The sequence below is a fragment of the Antechinus flavipes genome, chromosome 2 (assembly GCF_016432865.1).
Source record: "Antechinus flavipes isolate AdamAnt ecotype Samford, QLD, Australia chromosome 2, AdamAnt_v2, whole genome shotgun sequence".
Lineage (NCBI taxonomy): Eukaryota > Metazoa > Chordata > Mammalia > Dasyuromorphia > Dasyuridae > Antechinus > Antechinus flavipes.
Genome location: NC_067399.1, coordinates 510,085,930 through 510,107,378, shown reverse-complemented (window position 1 = coordinate 510,107,378; position 21,449 = coordinate 510,085,930). Strand labels below are relative to the sequence as shown.

At 36.9% G+C, this 21,449-nt stretch overlaps 1 protein-coding gene across 1 annotated transcript; it reads right to left on the bottom strand.

Annotated features, from left to right (window-relative positions):
• Positions 1–3,832: 3,832 nt before the first annotated feature.
• Positions 3,833–11,284, bottom strand: TMEM250 (transmembrane protein 250). Its single transcript, XM_051980346.1, has 2 exons — positions 10,740–11,284; positions 3,833–6,878 (listed from the first exon to the last, which is right to left on the bottom strand). Exon 2 carries the CDS (start codon positions 6,742–6,744, stop codon positions 6,325–6,327), a length of 420 nt encoding a protein of 139 aa, XP_051836306.1. The 5' UTR covers positions 6,745–6,878; positions 10,740–11,284; the 3' UTR covers positions 3,833–6,324.
• Positions 11,285–21,449: the final 10,165 nt, after the last annotated feature.

Genomic DNA, 21,449 nt, shown 5'->3' with positions numbered 1-21,449 from the left:
TAAACAAGGCCCTCCCGTGGAGGAAACTGGAGAAACAAGTTGCTCAATCCCCTGGTGTGTAAAAGCTAGACCCTAAGGAATACCCAAGGCCAAAGAGGTGAAAGGGAGTGAAAAGAAGAGGCCAGAGGGGGACATACACTGTAGAGTGTGGGTAGGGAGTAGCTGGGCTTCCAAGGATCACTTTCTCTGTGTTCAGTGTGGTGAAGAGCATATTCCTAGAGCATCCATCCCTGGTTCTCATAGCATAGTATATTTAAAATGCCTCCATGAAAACTTTGTCTAGGGAGGCACTTCATTTTCCCTCCAGAGAAATCTACCATCTGGTATTTTCCTATTTTAAATAATTATTGTTATTAACTAGGTGCTAAGCTCAGTTGTTTTTACCTGCCTAAATGATGTCAGCACCTTCTAAATTTTGTTGTCACGGGGCCAAATCTTGGTCATCCTAATTATGATATTCTCTGGCAGTCATAAATCCTATAAATCCTTTTAGGTTCAGTGCAGTTATTATCCTACAACCTCTCTCTGATCACATATGGAAAGAAAGTTGGTAAAACAGGGTAATGCTTAGCCACATTCCTTTGATATTTGGAAAAAAACTTTGATTTCATATATGCCAGTGTAACCTACAGATTGCATTTTCTACAGAATAGATTTTCATAAGATTCTGTAGCGGAAAAATTAGTCCTCTAGTGGTGAAACAGCACCTTAAATGTTAAGCCTCTCTGCAAGACTACTCAAGGGACAATATTCCAGGGAGTAGGTCCAGACTTGAAACCAATCAAAAGCAGTCTCTCCTCTAAATTCTATCCCCTACCATGGGACATTTTAAGAGGAGATGGTGTCACATACAGAGAGGTAAATGGTGCAGTGGATATTAGAATGCCAGACCCGTAATCTGGAATACTCATCATCCTGAGTTCAAATCCCACCTTGGACACTTACTAGCTGTTTGACTTTGGGCAAGTCACTTAATCCTGCTTACCTCAATTTCCACATCAGTAAAATGAACTGGCGAAGGAAATGGCAAACTTTTCCAGTATTTTTGCCGAGAAAACTTCAAAAGGGGTCACAGAATCAGTCATGATTAAAAACTGACTGAAAAAAAAATCCATCACACAGTGACTTCTCACACAAGACAATTTATCTAATGATTCATGGGTTTCAAATCATACACAAGCAGGATACCCAGGATGATGCTTTGCAAAGGAATGCATCACAAAGAGCTAATCTTGAGAGGCTGTCTAGCCCATCTCCCTATCTCTAGCCAGATAACACTGAAATAATCACAAATAAATTAAAATCTAAACTTTAAAAAAATTTAAGAATTCAATTAAATGATTACATTTATTCTGATAGTCACATATATGACTATATTTATCTTAAATATGATTATAAATACAGTAATGCTTATCATGATAAAGATAAATAATTTTTTCTTTATGATCCTATACTCTAGTTCTTTCCCTCCATTAGACAGGCAGAAAACATGGATGCTATGTAAATTCACAATGGCTGGGTTTTGGTGCTCTATTCACATATTCCTGTTTAGTAAGTGGACCCTTTCCAGGCTAAGGAGAAACTAAAGACATGTTACAAGAAAATTAATTACTCTTATGAGGGTTTCCACATGATAAAAGTCTTATATTGCTTGCTATTTTATGAATATAACTTTACTGGACAACTAGAAAGACCCTGAGAGCATAGACTATGGTTTAGGTTTATCTTTCTTTCCCTCTAGTCCCATATCACAAATGTTAGGGCAGAAGATAGGTAAAAATAGGTACTCAAAGACTTGGATTAATTTATAGAACTTTACCTTTTACATGTGAAATTAACAATGGGTCCTTAAAAAAAATAACTATACAAGCAGTCTATGGATTATCATTGAAGAGCTTCCTCATTGCCTACTTATAATAAATTTATTTCCTTGCCCTTTATATTATTTTTGTCTTAAAAGCAATCTCCCCAAAATGTCTGATGTATCATTCAGGATCTCCAGACATTGTTTTCAAGCATATTAGTCATTTTCACTGTTTCATGCATGATGTAGAGTCCATAACAAGCAAATAAATCAGTTATAAATAGGCTATTTCAAAGGAAAATCTTCCCCCAGGAAATTGGCATTCTTCAGTTTAAGAATGTCTTATTCATCTAGCAAAGAGATTCCTGACTTTTTTTCTAATTGTTCAGGATTTGATTCTACCTTGCATCATACTACAAGTAAAAGACAAACAACTTTTTAAGTATAGCATCAACTACCTTGCTGAGTCATCAGATGGATCCCAGATCTTCCTATGAACAGTGCCTTAATCAGTCAATAAAATGTTTCCTCTGACAGTCTTCTGTTTATTTGCCACAGTAGATGCTCTAGTAAACAATAAATAGCACATTTGTTGGCAAAGCAGAGCGATCTGTCCAGCTCATTAAAGAGATGTGGAAGACAGAGGCAGAGGAAGATGCATAACTTTGCCCTTTTAGCAAACATCCAACCTCTAACTTGTAAAAGCTCAGCATGTCTTTGAAAGCCTCAAGAAATGTAAATCTTTGTAAAACTGAGAACCTGTCAAATGGAGGGAGACCATAAGGTTCATTTACTTAGCAGGACAATGTGTCAGGCTGGCAAAATATAACTAAAACAAATACTACCCTGTCAAAATATCATGTTGTATGTGAAAACAGGGTCTAACTCTAATCCCCTGAAGTCGTGAAAAGCCTAGGCTGCTCTCATTATCCCAGCTTGGCCAGTTAAGCCTTTCCTGGAAGATTCTAAGCTTTTTTGTTTATGAACTATTCTCATGCCCTAACTTACTTGCCTTTAGATAATGGACTGGCTTTTTCTACTGATTACACTCGAATGTCATCCACGGATAAGAGAGAGAGGCTTTCTGAAACTCCTCATATTTTAGTGCATAAAGCTTAGTATATACTAAATCTTTATTCCACACCTTCAATCTTTCAAAAAACAAAAACCTCAAACCAACCACCTAAAATCTATTACATTAAAAATAAAAATGAACAAAGTATATGGTCATAAGCTTCTATCTTATTCCTCCTAATAGGAATTGTGAGTGCTGCTTTTAAGTGTTTGCATCCTACAGTGATTATCCTGGCTTTTAAAATATTTACACATAAAAATAATAATTGATTTTCTATGGAAAGTAGTAAGATTAACTAGGTAAGAGACTTGGCATGCTTATAGCAATTTTAATCTCAAGATAGGCAAAGGAAAGTATTATACTAGAGAAAGAGGTCTATAGGATTAAAGCAGATGGAAAGACCTATCGCTAACAGATTTCAAAAGTGGCCATTTTTAAATAATCCAATTTGTTCCTATATAATTAAGTAGATAGCTGACACAGCCACTTGTGATCATTCTAGTTTCAGTAAAACCATTTTAGTATTTCTTTTAAGCTTATTAAAATACTATTTTGTTTTAAAAAGTGAATTCAACAGCAAAAATTTTTAGACATCAAAAGCTGGATACTAAAGTAGCTTATTTTTTTCTGAAAAGTCCCCTGAAGTAATTTAAACAGACTAAATATGTAATTTAGAAATTTTTAGTGATTTACTACTAAACCAATTTTTCTTTTAAATGACATTTCTGGGTATTATGAGTGCTTCAAGATAAGAAAAGAACCTATGAGTTGGGATATTAAAAAAAATGAAATGCAAGAATTTTTCCCATGTCCAAAAGTTGTCCAAAAGCCTAGAAAGATCTTTAAGTAACAACCTGACAAGTTTTTAAAACAATAAAAACTACAATTTTGATTTCATCCTCTACTAACAATATAACTAAAATATATCTGAATATAAGCAATCACTCCATCAACACATTAAAAAAATAAGTTTAATGCAGGTGGTACTTCTCATAAAGAATTTAACAGGCACTCAAGACATTGAGCTGTGTTTGTTTTTTTGTGTTCCAAAGTCAATTCAAGGTACAATTCAAACACTTGCATTGCTGTTTATACATTCATACACTAAATAGCAAGATACCTCCTGCTAGTAGGACTTTGTTAAAAAGCACACCCATACTAGACCCCTCAATCAGTGCATCCAATAGGGAGCTCCACTTCAAAGACATAAATGTTTTAGTGGATTTAGGCTGAATGAATTTAAAAAGAAAAAAAAAATTTTTTGAAAAAAATAATCTGCATGACTAATGCAATAGGATTTTAGCAGGCAGTAAAAATGAAGTCAATGCATTTAAAGATATCATTTCTGCCCATCACATAATCAATTTTTAAAACTAGCTTTGCTTCACGAATTTAACCACCTTAAAATATATATATATATATATATATATATATATTTTTTTTTTTTTTGGCAGAGAAGCAAACTTAAAAAAAAAAAATCAAAGAGCAAGTTTTTTTTGTTTTTTTTTTTTTTAAACAACCATCATTTTCCCTGATTCTAACTTTCTTAAGTTTGTGAAACAACAGGCATTTTTTCCTTACAGCCTAACCTCATAAACTAGGCTTAGGAAAGGGTTTCTCTGCTCCACCCAGTCAAAAAAATTTTTTTTTGCCCTGGTCCTGGAAATGGCTATATGTGCTGAGACTTGAGTCAGATAAGAATGCACACTTTGACCATCACATGTATATAAAAATCAGAAAATGATTTTAGGTGGACAAGGAATTAATGACCAACATTAGCTTACCTAATTAGTTTTTCAATAACTAGTAAAATTGCTTCCCTCAAGTAGTTATCACAACCCAGAATAAAAAATACCAATTAGAGAACGGTGACAGAAAACCTTCAAGAAATATTCTCTTGCATATTTTATTTCTCTTCCTTCTTATTTAAAGGTATTCCAATGAAAATGGGATCTTTGTTCCTTTGTAGTCCATCTGTTCCTGCATCTCTTTATATACCTGAATTCATCTTATATCTTAAATGCTTTCATAGCAACCAAGGCAGGAAATACAGAACAGACAAGCCCTTAATAAACAAAGATTCAATGTTCATTCAAATGCCTTAAAGTTTAGAAGAAATGCTTTTAAAAACTAGCCATTTTAGAAAACATTTTCCATAATAACTGGCTTTAGCATTATCTGTCCAAAGATTTCAGATAACTATAGTATTTCACAAAGAAGTCAAATTCTGGGAGATTTCTGTAAAAGAAATGAAGAATTCAAATGCCTTCCAAAGCAAGTAAAACATTTATCAGCTTTCCCAGAAATGTAAGTTTAGACAGATTAAAATATATTATAATGTAATATTGCATTCTCTACAGACCTGGCTACTGATGTATAAAGAACTCTATATTTGCTTTGCTTCTGAATTTGGCACCACTGAAACTTACAGGGCTCCAGAGAACACAGCTCTCTTATGAGCTGCGGCATTAGAACCAGACTCCCTGAATGAGGATCTTGGCGCTGTTTGCTTCAGTTTGCTTTCAGAATGGGCCTAGGTCTGTGAAACACCAAATCTGGTTGTAACCAAACAAAATTATTCATTTCCCTCTAGGTTTTGGACTAGCATTCAACCTTGTCATTTCATTTCTCAATTGTAGCTCTCTGTTTAATAAGAAAGATGAACTTGCATTGCACCTGTGCAATCTAGAAACCCAGGGCCATGCAAGTGGTTTAATGGCAGTGCACTGCATTACTAATACAGAGTCCAACTTTTTCCTAAGGCAGGGTAGGGGGTGAGAACACTAAGGGAGAGTGGACATTTGGCCCATAGGGAAAGTAACTGCTTCCAGGTTTGCTCCCTGGACAGTACACAGAGCAAAAACGTTGGGGCATGTCCCATTCTTTTTGGTAGGTATAAGAAATACCCCTAAACATGAGACTGGGGAGAAGAGGAAGTCACACCAAGATCTTGAAAGTGCAGACTTGATAAAGAGGACCCTACTGCATTACATTTATTAAATGTGAACACAAACTACATTAAAATAGAAGAAAGGAGAAGAATACAATGTAGCAGCAGGGGGAGAGGAAGTTGAGAGCCAAAAAGCAAACTGAGGGAGGAGACAACCTTGATTTCACTTTTATAAATGTCACAACCCTTTCCTTTCCCATGCCATAAACACAGTAAGATGGTCAGAGAGCAAACAAAAACATTGCCTCTGATCAGGGCACTACTTGCTTTGTTTGGTATGGTGAAAATCCCATCTTTGGGATGGGAGACAAATAGAAGGAAAAACGATTTGCCCTGTGTCATTTCATTCAGAGACAGGTCATTGTCTTTACCAAAGAAAATATCTATATACTGCATATACACATATCAGTCATAAATAAATAAATAAAACCAAAAGAGAAAGTGGATACATCAGATGTTGTCACAGCTGCCCAATCCTGCATGCACACTTCCTATTTACATGTCCACAAAGACCATGAAACACCAGCCCAGACCTCCCACCAGCAGCATAGTCACATGGATCCCATAAATGAGCAGCTCATTCATCAAGCTGAAATCAACCCGCCTTCGTCCCAGCAGTAGGAGAATGATGGACAGCTTGTACTGGAAACGCAGAAAGATGCGGATGCCAAGGTACTGAAGGCAAAACAGGATGGAGAGCGCCACCCAGAGGATGGAGGTAAACAGGCTGCAGCTGAAGTAGAGCAGGAAGCGGATAAATCCATACATCCATCGGGACTTCAAATAGATGTCGAAGTTGTTGTACTTGGTACGCACTAAGTGAGTGGTTCTTATAGGCCCACAGGCGGAATGCAGGCATGTGGTATGGGGGCCGTGGAAAGACCGGACACGCCGGGGTATGGGAATTACAGGCATTGGGTACCCCACGGCTCACTGAGTTCTAGAGGAGGACGGACTGTGTGCATAATAAGCATCATCCATGGGCAAGGAACAGAAGTGAAGGGTCTAGGCCTGTGAACTCTCTGCTGTACTTCCAGGGAGGTACATGCCTAGAGGAAGAAAAAAAGCAACAAAAAGAAAAAGCAATTCAGCTGTAAGGAACCAAAATAAGATGGTCTTTATCCTGAGGAAGTGTACCATCTAATAGAAGAAATAGCACAAATAAATTCTAAAAATATTTGTATATTTTTATAATGAAAAACACAAACAAGTTTATAAGGCAGAAAGAGCAGTAGCCTGGAAGTCACAACATCTGCATTCTAGACTTTAGAGATCATAAAATTTAAAGTTAGAAGGCATCACCTGATGTAGTTGCCTTATACTTTTGAAGAAAATGAGGCTCGATGCTTAGGGCCAAATAAGTGCTGATTTGAATCCAGGTGCCCTAATTACTAATTCACTCTTTTCAGGATCTTATCATCCACTAGTCTCTTATAGACAAGTACCCTACTTGAAAAATAAAGAGGCTAGATTAGATTATATTTAAAGAGTTTACTAATTCAATTGAGTTAGCATTTATTAGGCACTAGTCATGTACAAGTATTTATCTTAAGCATTAGGAGATACTAGGACTAAGGACCTATTCAGAATTTAGCATCTAATGGGAAAGGTGGGGTGAGAGTGAGTACAAGAATGAGGACCTTACTAATGTAGACAATCTGGATCCCCTCCGAAGCCCTAAGAATTCAGGTCATCTTAAAAGTGCTATTCAGAGTAAAGAGCTCCTAAAGACTGAAGTTGAATGAAGCCTGGCACTACATAATGCTTCAGTCCTCTATTCTAAAATATAAACTAACGGAAAGCAAACTATAGAAGGGCAGCCATGGTCTAGTGAATTGAGGGCAGACCTCAATTAAGACAACTTAGATTTAAACTTTGACACACATATAATACCCATGTGACCAAGAGCAAACAAACTGCTTCTCAGAACTTTAGGCAACTCACTAAGATTGGAAACTGAAGAACTGTGGATAAACCAATAAACCATTAATAGAAAATGAAACCACTGATCTGGACAAAAACAGGCAAAACATCACTGTCCTCAATAACAGTGAGCATTTAATAGAGTATGGCAAAATGCTTTTTTAAAATTGTCACATTTTATCCTCACAACAACTCTGGAAAGGCATGTCCTATTTTTACTCCTATTTCACTTAAAGTCAGAAAAGTTAAATGACATACCTAGGGTCACACAGCAAATGTCTGCCATGACATGCCCCCAGACACCTAGTCTAAGCTGTTAGGCAAAAAGTATGCCTCACACAGGATTCCAAAATGATGACTGACCAATTTTTCTCAGTTCCCATACAAAAGAAAAATCTGGGGGTGGGTGGAAGGAAAAAAAAATTCTTTTATGTTCTTTAATATCTTCCTACTATTTATGATAGTGCTATGCTATGCATTCAGTGAGAAACAACGAAGGAAGAAAACAGAAGTGATAGTTCTTTTAATTTTTTGCAAAATTTTCACACTAACAATAATAATCCGCCTTAATCCCTAGTCCATCACTAATAGCTGCATTTTTCACAGATCTCAATGCATTTAAAGGATACTCAGCAAGTAAAGCAATCACCTATAACTGATACTTAGGATCTATCATACCAACAGGAATAGATTATGGATTCACTAAACACTAATCAATTTTATGTTTTGCCAATTAAGATACAGATTTAACCATTTGACCAATTTCACAAAATCAGCCATAGTCATGGCTTCACTTGTTCAAAGTTACTCATTCAGTAGGAGCTTATGAGAAAACAACTGCAAATTCTGAATAGTTTTTTGTTTTTAATGATGAATTTAGACATATAAACTATTCCTCTAATAAATATTGTAGTTTGCGCATTTTAATTTCTTATGGAAAAGCTGAAAGTACATTTAAAAAATCCCAATAAGGATAAAGGATGAGGTTCTGTTACAAATGAAGCAAAGCTTACCAAGTAGAAAGATGAAACCTGTCAGCGATTTAAGCTTATTTATTGACTATTATGTTCATAGATTAGAAACAACCTCCCAGCTTCCAAGATGCAGAAGGTAGTGGCTGAAGATTCCCATGCAGTTTCTAGCCAAGCACAGTAGGGATTCAATGATTCAATGTATCATTCTGTTTGCTTCAAAATATCTTTATTTGCATCTCTTCCCCCCATCTCCCAACTCCTAGAGAATAAATATCTCTAACATTTCAATGAAGACATTTCACTTAGTTGACAGTAAACAATTGGGTGCTCTTTTTTCTTTTACCATGTCTTAGATATGCCAATTTCCAAGAATTACGAAATGATTATACCCTCATTTGATAATATATTAATTTGTGCTTCTGCCCACAAATTATCATTTTACAATATATTTCAAGGTTAATAAAAACATAGGCATACAAAGTCCACGTTCCATTATTAAATTGGGAGAGTTTATCATTGAATTTGCTTACAGTCACTTCTATTCTTTTTCCTATCAATTTGTGAGGCACCATGGAATCTCCAATTAAAAATCATTCTGATACCAAAGTTAATTGTTGCTTCTGAACTTAATTATATCACAAAATAAAGTTATTTTACTAAAGTTTTCAGAAAATAAAGGTTAGCTTTAGTCCACATAATTTATATGCCATCTGACCCTAACAGAGGAATACATAGGCTGTTCTTTATTTGTTCTTTTCCATATGCTAAGTAAAGAAAGTCATTCTCTGAGACACCTCAGAAAATTTAATCATTTTCTAGCACTTAGTACAATGCTTGGCACATAGTAGGTACTTATGAAATATATACTGATTGATGACAGATCTTAAAACTTCTCAGTATGAATCATGAGTTTTCATTTATTCTTAACAAATGTGCTGTTAATCTTTAGCTACCTACACCTATGATGGGGATTTGTTTTTATTATCTTATGCACTTACTCAAAGTGTGGTGCAAATTTAGGAAGCCCCCCCCATATAACACAAACTTACATATTATTATTTTTATATATGTGGAACACAACACATTCCATCTCAGTCCCTTCAGCTCCATGAGGGCCTTGAAGCAGAAATATCCACATGTAACCTGACACATACAACACCTGATTCACTCTGCTCTGAAATTCTCTGCTTCCCCGTGACTTTATATTTGGGATGTATTCACCTTAAAAGGAAAAATGTTGCAATTGTTCTCATCAAGAAATTGGGGTTATAAAGCAGAGACAAGAAATAGCCCTATGACCAAGCCTTTCCATGTGGAATACTGTCCCCAATAGTTTTGGTATTTCACATCTAAATGAAAAATAATAGTGTGCATTTCAATTAATTTTATTCGGGACCCTCAAACAAATGAGGAGGCAAAGGGAAACACAAATAAAAACCAAAAGTCGGGATTCAGGCGCACAACCACCAACTATTCCCCCCCCCCAAAAAAAAAAAAAAAAAAAAAACACTCCGATCTAACTTTTGCATCCCACTCTCCAATCTGAGCAGGTTTTTATGCCCAAGAGAAATTCACAAAGATCAAAGAAATTGAAAAAAACAATTTTCCCCAAATGACTATTCATGGGACCAATACATGACTTCCCTTTCACTCCATTGAGTTTCCCTTTGAACTTGCAGAGTTCCCCCGCAAAGCTGGCAAGAAAGGAACAGGCAGAACATGGGAGAAGTCAAGTTCAAAGACTGCGTCCTAGCCAAGGGAGGCTAAGACTATCCCATCCCCGCCCCGCCCCCCCTCCCAGGAGGAAGCAGAGAAGGCCTCAGTGGAATCAATGGGGATCCTCCTCTTCTTCACTCATGACATCGGGCAAATCGCCCTACGAACCCTTCTTCGAAGGTCCACTCCCAGACCATCCCCTGACCTCCGACCCCGGATACGCCCCTCTTCTCTCTCCTGTAGTTCCCTGGCTAGCTCCCTTTCCCGCCTTTGTCAGGCCCGGGCCGATTCGCTCACCGTGCGCGGCCTCCGCGGCGGGGTGGCAATTCCAGAGCCCGGGGCCGGGGGCCGTCGGGGCGGAGGCCAGGGCTGGGGGTCCGCGCTTCTGGGGCCCCTGCTGTCCCTCGAGGCCGGAGCGGCGAGACGAGGGTGGAGGAGGCCGCATGGTGCCAGGCCCTCGGAGGGAGGAAGGTCACCGTGAGGGTCAGGCCCAGAGCCCGGGGGAGGCCGCTGGGGGCCTCCGCCCGCATATGCCCCTCATGGGTCCCAATCAGGCACGGCCCAGCCGGGGAAGGGGAGTCCTAGGCCGTCTGTGGGAAGCGTTTGTCCCAGTAAGGGAACCGTAGCAGTCGTCCCTCCGCGGCCACCGTAGGACATTCCTTCTTGCCCTGCTTCTCTTCTTTTTCCCCCTTCACTTCCCACACTTAAAAAAAACAAACCCACATCCCCCTCCCTCCCCCGTTCCCAACCTACTCCAAAGGCGAGAACTTAACACTTCTCAAGCGTAAGGATGCGCACAGCAGCCGCACGTCATGCGTCACGCGCCGTCTCCCAACACGAGGGTGGGAGGGGGAGGTGACTGCGCAGGCGTGCGCAAGGTTGACTCGTTTCTCGTCTTTCCACCGCCCCACCCACTTTCCCCTTTTGAGGTCTCTGTCTCACCTGCGTGTGTGTGGTTGACACCAGGCATGCGCGAAATGACAGGCTTCGCGCTTCCCTGTTGAGGGACAACTGCGTTCTGGTTTACCTACCCCCCTAAATCTAGGATTTTCCACTTTAGAGGGCAACACAGCAGAGGAAGGACCAGGGCCTCGCAGATCACAGTTTTTTTTTTAACGACTCTGAACTTACTTAAAAAAAAAAAAAAACTTTGATAACTTTCACTAGAATTGTTTTTCTTCCCAGTCCCACGTTTTATATGTCTAAGAACATTACTCCCAGAAGATATCCATAGGCTCTACCAGACTGCCAAAGGGACTCCACGACACCAAATACTTAAGATCTTTCTGTAGCGGCAAGGACCTGGAAACCGTTAGTTGGGGAATAGTTGAACAAGCTGTGATATATGAATGTTATGTAATATTACTGTTGTATAAGAAATGATGAATCAGATGATTTCAGAAAAGCCTGGAAAGACTTACATGAATTAATGCTAGATGAAGTGAGTAGAACCAAGAGAAAACTGTACACAGCAACAAGATTATGTGATGATTAACTCTGATGGATTTTTCAAGCAAGAGGTAATTCAGGCCAATTCTAAGAGACTTGGGATGGAGAGAGCATCTGCATCCAGATAGAGAGCTATGGATAGTGAATGTGGATTTTCACCTTTTTGTTTTGTTTTGTTTTCTTTTTTTGTGGGTTTTTTCCTTTTGGTATGAATTTTCATACACAACATGACAAATATGGGAAAAAAAATGTCTCTTTTTCCCCAGATAGTAGATTTCTCGTTTTATTAACCAGGGTATCTTCTCAAGAAGAAAAAATTCTGAGGCACTTCATAACATCACCTTATAGCTTCCTGGGCCTTCTGGGTTAAGTATCACCAGATTAGCATCCCAAATGGAAAGAGAGGTTGCTTGAGAGAAGGAGCTATTGAATACCAAGGTTTCTTTCTGCCACCAATCAGAAGACCATAAAAATTAAAACTTCCAGTCCAGTTCTCTCATTTTACAGAAGGGTAAACTGAGGCCCAAGTAGGAGGAATGACTTGCCTTAGGTCATACAGCTAGTCATTAGCAGAATTGGGACTCAACTCCAGATTAACTAAATGGGAAAGTGATTCTTTTTCATGTATGGATTTTAGCAGATTCTCAATTTTGAGACACTATTGAGTAGCAGAAAGAACATTCTATTTAATCATAATGGCACTTTTAAAATCCAATCTATGTGAACTTTGGTAAATTACTTAATTTCTTTAAATCTTCAATTCCTCATGTGATATTTCCTTTTCTCTTTTATTACCCTGTTTTCCTTTTTCCTTTCCCTTTTCTTTTTCCTTTTTCTACTCTCTCTCTCTCTTTTTCTAGTATCCTCTTCGCTCTTAATGTAACATCTTTAAATGAGTGTTATAAATTTAATGCTATGGCCTTTCTTTGAAAATAATTAGCCCATGTATTTTAATAACATGTCAAGTATACTTGACATGCATAGTTTAGAACTTAATAATGGAGCTGATTCTAGCTAAGCATTGTTCTTCAGTCTTTTTCATCTATATCTTAATCTTCCTGATCCACTATTTGAGTTTTCTTGGCAAAGGCACTGGAACATTTATTTCCTTCTCCATTTCATTTTACAGATGAGGAAACTGAAGTAAACAAACTTAAATGACTTGTCCAGATTCATACAACTAATACTTATTAGTAGTCTGAAGCCATATTTGAATTCATGAAGGGGATTCTTTCTGACTCCAAGGCTGACACTCTATCCACTGTTTCACCTAGCTGCTTCCTAACTAAGCTTAATATCTGGTCATTTTTATGAACCCCAAAACAGAAGGATGAAGACCTGAAAAACAATCATTTTTTGATTTGTAAATTTGCTTACTTATTTTTTGCTGAGGCAATTGGGGTTAAGTGACTTGCTCAGTCACACAGCTAGGAAGTATTAAGTGTCTGAGACTGGATTTGAACTTAGATCCTTCTGACTTTAGGGCTGGTGCTCTATCCGATGTGCTACTTAGCTGTCTCTGTAAATTTATGTAACAAATCTTATGAAAGAGGACGGTAATCTATCAAAGAAATATTAGATTTGTTTGGTTTGGTCCTAGCAGGTGGAACTAAAAGCAACAGTAAAAAGTAAAAAGAAGCAAATATTATAAGTGGAAAAGGCTGTTTAGGATGGAATGAGATCACCTTCAATGGAAGTTCTAAGGCAAAGGCTGGAACACTACTTATCCCATGAGTTATAGCAGGAATTTAAAAAAAAACATATTTCTACATTATTCATGTTGTGAAAGAAGAATCAGAACAAAAGGAGAAAATGACGAGAAAAAAAATAACAAAAAGGTAAGAATAGTGTGCTTCAATATTCATTCAGATTTCATCGTTCTTTCTCTGGATTTGGATAGCATTTTTCATCATGAGTCTTTTGGAATTCTCTTAGATCATTGTATTATTGAGAAGATCATTTATCAAAGATGACCATCAAAGAATGTTACTGTTACTGTGTATAATATTTTCTTGGTTCTGTTCATTTCCATCAGCATCAGTTCATGTAATTTCCCACTTTTTCTAAAATCCTCATGTTCATCATTTCTTGTGGAATGATAGTATTCCTTTACATTCATATACCATAATTTGTTTAGCCATTCCCCAATTGATGAACATCCCCTTGATTTCCAATTCTTTGCCATCACAAAGAGAGCTGCTATAAACATTTTTGAATATGTGACTCTTTTTCTCTTTTTTGGCATACAGACTTAATGATATTAGCAGGGATATCTTTTTGAACTTAGATTGAAATAGATTCTGCTGAGGTCTCTTGCAATTCCAAAATTCTGTGATTTTACAAAATGAATGGGTTTTATGTAATGATTTTTAAGACCCTTTTAAATTTTTGAGTCTTATTCCCATAATTTCAAATTCACTGCTTTCTTCTACCTAACAGGGTAGCTCAGGAAACTAGCAATGTATTCTCTTCCTCCTTTGGGCCTTTCAGAGAATCTGGAAAATCCTTCTCATAGGATAGGTGCTTCAGTGTTTGTTGGAATGTAACATTTTGTTTAATGAATTTGTGATAGTGGAAAGAATGATGGAATACAGGCAAAAAAACCAAAACTGGTTTCTAGTCCTATTTTGGTTCCTCAAAAACTTTGTCACCTTGAACAAATTACTTAACCTCTCTGAGTCTCAGATGCCTCACCTGTAAAATGAAGGAATTAAGTTTATTCATCAACAAGCATTTGTTAAATACTTACTATGTATAAGGTTCTATGTTAGATCCTGAGTATACAAAGATAATTATGAAATACTTATTGCTGTCAAGGAGTTTACATTTGATTGCAGAGGGTAGAGCCTGTGTAAAATGTATGTCTATAAAGTGAGGACAGAGTACATTAAAGTAATTTCCCTGGAGCAAAGCAGAAGTCATCAGGGAAATGTGGCACTTGAACTGAGATTTGAAGGAAACAAGAGATTACATGAGGGAATTCATCCCAGGCATGTGGGACTATACAAAGTGGAAGAGAAGAGAAATGACATGGCTTGTTTTGTTATTGTTGCTCAGTTGTTTTTCAGTCATGCCAGATTCTTTGTAATCCTTTTGGGGGTTTTCTTGGCAAAGATACTGGAGTGGTTTGCCATTTTCTTCTCTAGCTCATTTTATAGATGAGGAAACTGAGGCAAACAGAGTCAACTGACTTAGCCCAGGATCACACAGCTAGTGAGTGAGGCTGGGTATGAACTCAGAAAGAGGAGTCTTTTTGACTCTAAACCCAGCTGTGCACCAAGTTACCCATGACTTGTTTAGAAAGCAGGAACCAGAGAATTTTGATTGTTAGAAAATGTGTGTGTGTGTGTATGTGTGTGTGTGTGTGTGTGTGTGTGTCTGTGTCTTGGAAAGTGACTTACAATAAGTCTGGAAAGATAAGGTACAGTTAGGTTTTTATCTAATTCCAAAGGCAGTAGTTATTGGAACTCAAGAAGCAGGGTAGTAACATAGTCAGCTGTGTGGAATATGAGTTAGGGAGTTGCAGGGAGACTGTTGGAAGAGTATTTTAATAGTTGAAGTGAGAGATTTTAGGAGCCAGTCTAGGGTAGTTATATAAATGGAAAGAAGGGAATGTGGTAGAACTGAAAAGAAATGACAACTGATTGGATACAGGAGTGAGAGTGATGAGTAAAGGATGACACTGCAGTTACTAACTAGTTGATACCTCCTGGATGCCATCAGTAAGCAATTAACACCAACAAGCTTTTATGAAGGGATATTTATTGAGAAGGCATGGTACAAACAGAAGTTTAAATATATTTCCATTAAATCTCTCTGAAGTAGTGACATACTCCTCTTTACCACCTTAATTCTTGGTACGAGTGGGCTCAAATTTGTTATATTCATGGCTGATCAGGTGTATATGTGGAGGAACTCTTCTGGCACTTCATAGTTGTTAGGAAGAAAAAATTTCCTACTCAACAGCCAACTAAAAAATCTTCTTCATAGCGAGTAGATAGGAAAGAGTCACTGACTATTTGCATGTGCTATTACACATTACTGTGTACTTCCAAAAGCAGGCTCCCCAAAGCATTTATGTGGGTTGATATTCGGCAGAGAAGATTATGCCCCAAAGACTGGGGCATCATTGGATAGTTCCTATTATATATATATATATATAGCAGAGAGAAGATGGATGCAGAATTAAGTGCTGTTTAGCCATGCTAGAGAAAGCTGGTAGCCATGGCATTAACACTTTCTGCATAGTTATCATATGAGCCCTTGTAAGTACTTCCCTCTGTTATAGTTGAGAACTAATCCAGAAATGAAATACATAGAACTATGGAGGTAAGTGCTTCTGGGACAGTGGGTCTAGAGCAGAAATAGATTTCAGAATACCTGAACTAGCAGGTTTTGAGATCTGTCTTTGGGTGAGAGATAAAGGGAAAAAAAACTCCTCTTATCCAGTACTGCTTTGACCATGTTGATTGGAAATCTGACCTTTCAGAGGTGCCAGAAGCATCTCATACTATATGCCAAGATAAATTTTAATTTGGTACATGATTTAGACATAAAAAGTGACATAATAAGCATATTTATGACTGCATATTTAAAATCAGCTGGAGTCAGGAATTCGGGTTAAGGGAAAAATCTTCAATCTTTATTGAAGTGAAAAGGTGAAGAAGGATTGAGATAGCAATATGGGCAGACAGGAAGCCAGCTAGCAGAGGGGGATCAGAGGGGAAGGGCGGTCACGATAGCAATGCTAGCAGCTGTGACAAGATGCCAGCCAGCAGTCTCCCTTTCCACTTCCCTTTCCACTCCCCTGCCTCTACCCACCAAAAATGTCATTCCCTATATAACACATCAGGACTTGCACAAAGGGGGGGGGAGGGCATTCTTTCTCCACGCATATATATTAATAGAGTATGGTCCAATTACTATTTAGCCTCATGTGCTTGGGACCTCAGTGCATCAGCTTGAGCCTCAGCCCATTACATTAGGGGAATTTAGAAAAAATATACAGTTAGAATATAGATAGGGGAAAGATTCATGATCAAATGATAGATTCATAAGATGTTAAATAGACAATTTTGTTTGCATAAAATTTGAAAGATTTTAAACAAAAACAATCTAGTTAAAATTAGGAGAAAAGCAGGAAGTTGGTGGTAAAAAATCTTTGCAGCAAGTTTTTCTTATAAGTTTCTTTTCTTTGTTTTTTGTTTTTTGTTTTTTTTTTGGCTGAGGCATTTGGGGTTAAGTGACTTGCCCAGGGTCACACAGCTTAGTAGTGTTAGGTATCTTAGACTAGATTTGAATTCAGGTCCTCCTGACTTAAGGACTGGTGCTCTATCCACTGCACACCTAGCTGCGCTAATCAGTTTTATTTTTAAAATATATGGGGTAGAAGGGAAGGGAGAAAAAATTCGGAATATAAGATTTTGCAAGGGTGAATGTTAAAAACTCTCAGTATATATATTTTGAAAATAAACTAAAAACTAATAAAAATATTAAGTGATATGATGGATATAAAGTACTATAAAAACAAAAAAAAAAGATATATAGGCAACTGTATCAAATTTATTAAAAGCCATTCCCCAGCTGATCAAAGAATGGGCAGTTTCAGAGAAAGAAATCCAAACTATAACCAAAAGAAAACAAGTTCTCAAACACCATAATAATTAGAGAAATAGCAAAGCAAAATAACTCTGAGGAGCTACTTTACACTCATCAGATTAGCAAAGTTGCCAAAAAAAAAAAAAAAGTGGGATTGGAGGGAAAATAGCAAACACTGGAATGACTATGGGAAAATAGATACTTTATTGTTAATGGAGCTATAAATTGGTCCAATAATTTTGAAAAACAATTTGGAATTATGCCCCAAAAGCTATTAAACTAATACTCTGACTCAATGATACTGTTATGAAGTCTATACCCCAAAAAAGATTAAAAAGAAAGAAGAAAAAGTCCTATTTGTATAAGCATGTTTATAGCAGCTCTTTTTGTGGTGACAAAGACTTGGAAAATGAGGAAGTGCTAATATATTGGAGAAGTGCTGAAAAAGAAATGATGAAGAGAATGGTTTCAGAAAAACCTGGGAAGGCCATATGAACTGATGAAATGATCAGAACCAGGGAAACAGTGTATACAATAGTGTGTGTGTGTGTGTGTGTGTGTGTGTGTGTGTGTGTGTGTGTGTATTTTTTGCTTAGGCAATTGGGGTTAAATGACTTTCCCAGGGTCACACAACTAGGAAGTGTTAAATGTCTGAGGTCAAATTTGAACTCAGGTCCTTCTGACTTCAGGGCTGGTGCCATCTAGCTGCCTCCCCTCCCCCATACAATAATATTTTAAAAAGCAAATAACTTTGAAAGACTTAAGAACTCTGATCACAATAATCAACCATAAATCCAAAGGACCCATGATGAAGCATTCTGTTTACCCCTAGATAGAGAGCTGATGGACTCAGAATATATTTAAAGGAGCTTTTCTTTTCCTTTCTTTTTCTCTTTTTTTCTGACATGGCTAATGTAGGAATTTGTTTTGCTTAACTAGACTTATTTGTTTTGACTTTATATATTTATTTTTCCCTTCTCTATGTAGAGGAGGGAGATTTGGAAAGGAGAAAATTTGCAATGGAAAAATAAAACTGAGTTAAAAAAATTAAAATTATTATCTTCTACCAGAAACATATTGTCTGTCCTTAATTTTTATTCACCTGGAAAAAATGGGAGGAAGTTTTCCATTTTGGGAAATGTGTTGAGCAAATTGGAGAGAGAATCAGCTAATGATATTTCTTTACAGTTTTACTACACATCAATTTCACTGAGTTATTTATTGCATTTTAATTAATTATATAGCCACTAAAAAGTCAGTCAGCCACTAAAAGTCTTCTTATGAATGAGATTGGTCAATAAGAAGAGCAGACATGATGGGTACAGGATGGAAGTGGAGTACGGATAAGAGACTTCGTGTTTTGTTAATTTTGAAGTGCATTCTAGATCTCATTTCTGTATTGATCCCTGAGACCAGCACTGCTATCTCAGGATCCCTGGAGAGATCATCATATTGGGAGAAGAGTAGTCTTAAGTGTGTAGACTGAGCTTCCGGGATATTGCTACCTTTGCAAATGCCAGTACTTAAATACTTAATACTCTCTAAAGTAGCCACTGGGCTGGTAACAATGTAGCTACACACCTGGTGACAGTATTTATAGCATACTTCCTAGCTGATTAATGAATTAACTATCTGAAAGCAGGAGAATAAGCAAAATATGTATCATTATAGCTCTTGTAGCACCATCTATCCCCACCACCTGTCACTTTTTTTTAGAAATCTGGCCATTTTTTAGTGCTTAGAATGAAGCAGCTTTTCATTCTGTTCATGATCTATATGCAGGTGAAAGATCTCTCTTTTTGAACATAGCCCTGTTCGAGTCCTTTAAACACGCGCGCGCACACACACACACACACACACACACACACACACACACTCGAGTTTAAAACATTAAAATAATAGAAAAAAGTGTTTTAAGACAACATGATGATTACAATATTTTACAGGCTACTAAAATAAATAAAAGGACATATTTAACATGTATTGGACTATCTGCCATCTAGGGGAGGGGGGAGGAAGAAGGAGGGGAAAATTTGGAACAGATTTTGCAAGGGTCAATGTTGAAAAATTACCCATGGACACGGATGCATTGTTAGTGGAGTTGTGTATGGATCCAGCCATTCTGGAAAGCAATTTGGAACTATGTCCAAAGAGCTATCAAACTATATACCTTTTGATCCAGAAGTGTTTTTACTTGGCTTATATGCCAAAGAAATCATAAAGGAGGGACAAGGACCCACATGTGCAAAAATGTTTGCAGCTCTTTTTGTGGTGGCAAGAAACTGAAAATTGAATGGATGCCCATCAGTTGGAGAATGGCTGAATAAGTTATGATATATGAATGTTATGGAATATTATTTTTCTATAAGAAACGATCAGCAGGATGATTTCAGAGAGATCTGGAGAGACTTACATGAACTGATGCTAAGTGAAATGAGCAGAACCAGGAGATCATTGTGTACAGCAACAACAAGATTATACGAGGATCGATTCTGATGGATATGGTTCTTTTCAACAATGAGATGATTCAGGCTAGTTCCAATGGTCTTGTGATGAAGAGAGCAATCTACACCTAGAGAGAGGACTGTGGGAACTGAGTGTGGATCACAACATACATTTTTACTCTTTTCTTGTTGTTTACTTGCATTTTGTTTTCTTTCATGTTTTTTCCTTTTGATCTTATTTTTCTTGTGCAGCGAGATAAATGTGAAAATATGTATAGAAAAATTGCCTATGTTTAACATGTATTGGATTACTTGCTATATAGAGGAAGGAGTGAGGGGAAGGGAGGGAAAAAATTTGGAACACAAGGTTTTGCAAAGGTGAATGTTGAAAATTATCTATGCATATGTTTTAAAAATAAATAATTTTTTTTAAAAAAGAAAAATTACCCATGCATATGTTTTGTAATTAAAAAGCTATAATAAAACAACAACAACAAAAACAACCAAAGCAATTTAGTCTTAAAAAAAATAAAATAAAACAAATAAAAGGCTATTAAATAGTTAACAAAATGTTAACTTGGTTCTGTTTTTTTAAATAGTCAACATCTGTGTAGCACTGACCTATCAACATTCACTGAAGTTTCTAGTCTAGAGTGAAAGAAGAAGCTTGTTGGGTGGATTACTACAGGTCATTCAAATGAAGCCAGATACATTTCCTTATTCTCTTTTGGAAAATAAAAACTACTGAAAGTTTAAATGAGATATCACTTCATATGCAGAACAGATGTTCTCACTAAGTAGAGAATTTTATATTTCAGGTTCAGTCTGTTCCATGCTTACTACTCCAGATCTCTGTATCCTTCTTATTTTCCCTTTTTTTTTCTTTAAAAAAAGTCCCTTTCATTATTCCTTGTCTTTCCTCAGTGAGTAAAGTTTTTAAAAGTACCCTCAATAAATTGCTTCGGGGATATTCCCACATTAGATACATCAGAATATTTCTCTCTCTAAACTTCGTCACCTCTCTTTCAGAAGTGGAGAGTGATATATTTCATCTTCATTCTTTTGGACTCTTTGTGAGTGTTTCAATGTAATGTTTACCATATTCCTAAAATCTTCCAAAAATATTTTTCTCTGTAGAGTTATAAAATTATAAATTATTTTTCCTAGCTTTGCTTATTTTGCTTTATATAATTAGCACATAGAAAAAACCTATACTTTCCTTCCCCTGCCCCTTTTTAACATGATAACTTTATTAAATATTTAAAAGGAATAGCAACCTGTACATAATAGATTTACAATTTCATGTGCAATTTTTTTTGGTAGCAATTGGGGTTAAATGACTTGCCCAGGATCACACAGCTAGGAAGTATTAAGTATCTGAGGCTAGATTCGAACTTCAGGGCTGGTGCTCTATCCACTGTGCCATGTATTCATGTACAATCATTTTAAAAAAATTATTATTATGCTATGTTATGGCAATGCTTGTTTTTCCCCCATAAATTTAAAAAAAATGATT

Bases quoted from the DNA above. Each gene is read 5' to 3' on its own strand.
- TMEM250 (XM_051980346.1), bottom strand. From the start codon at position 6,744: ATGCCTGTAATTCCCATACCCCGGCGTGTCCGGTCTTTCCACGGCCCC.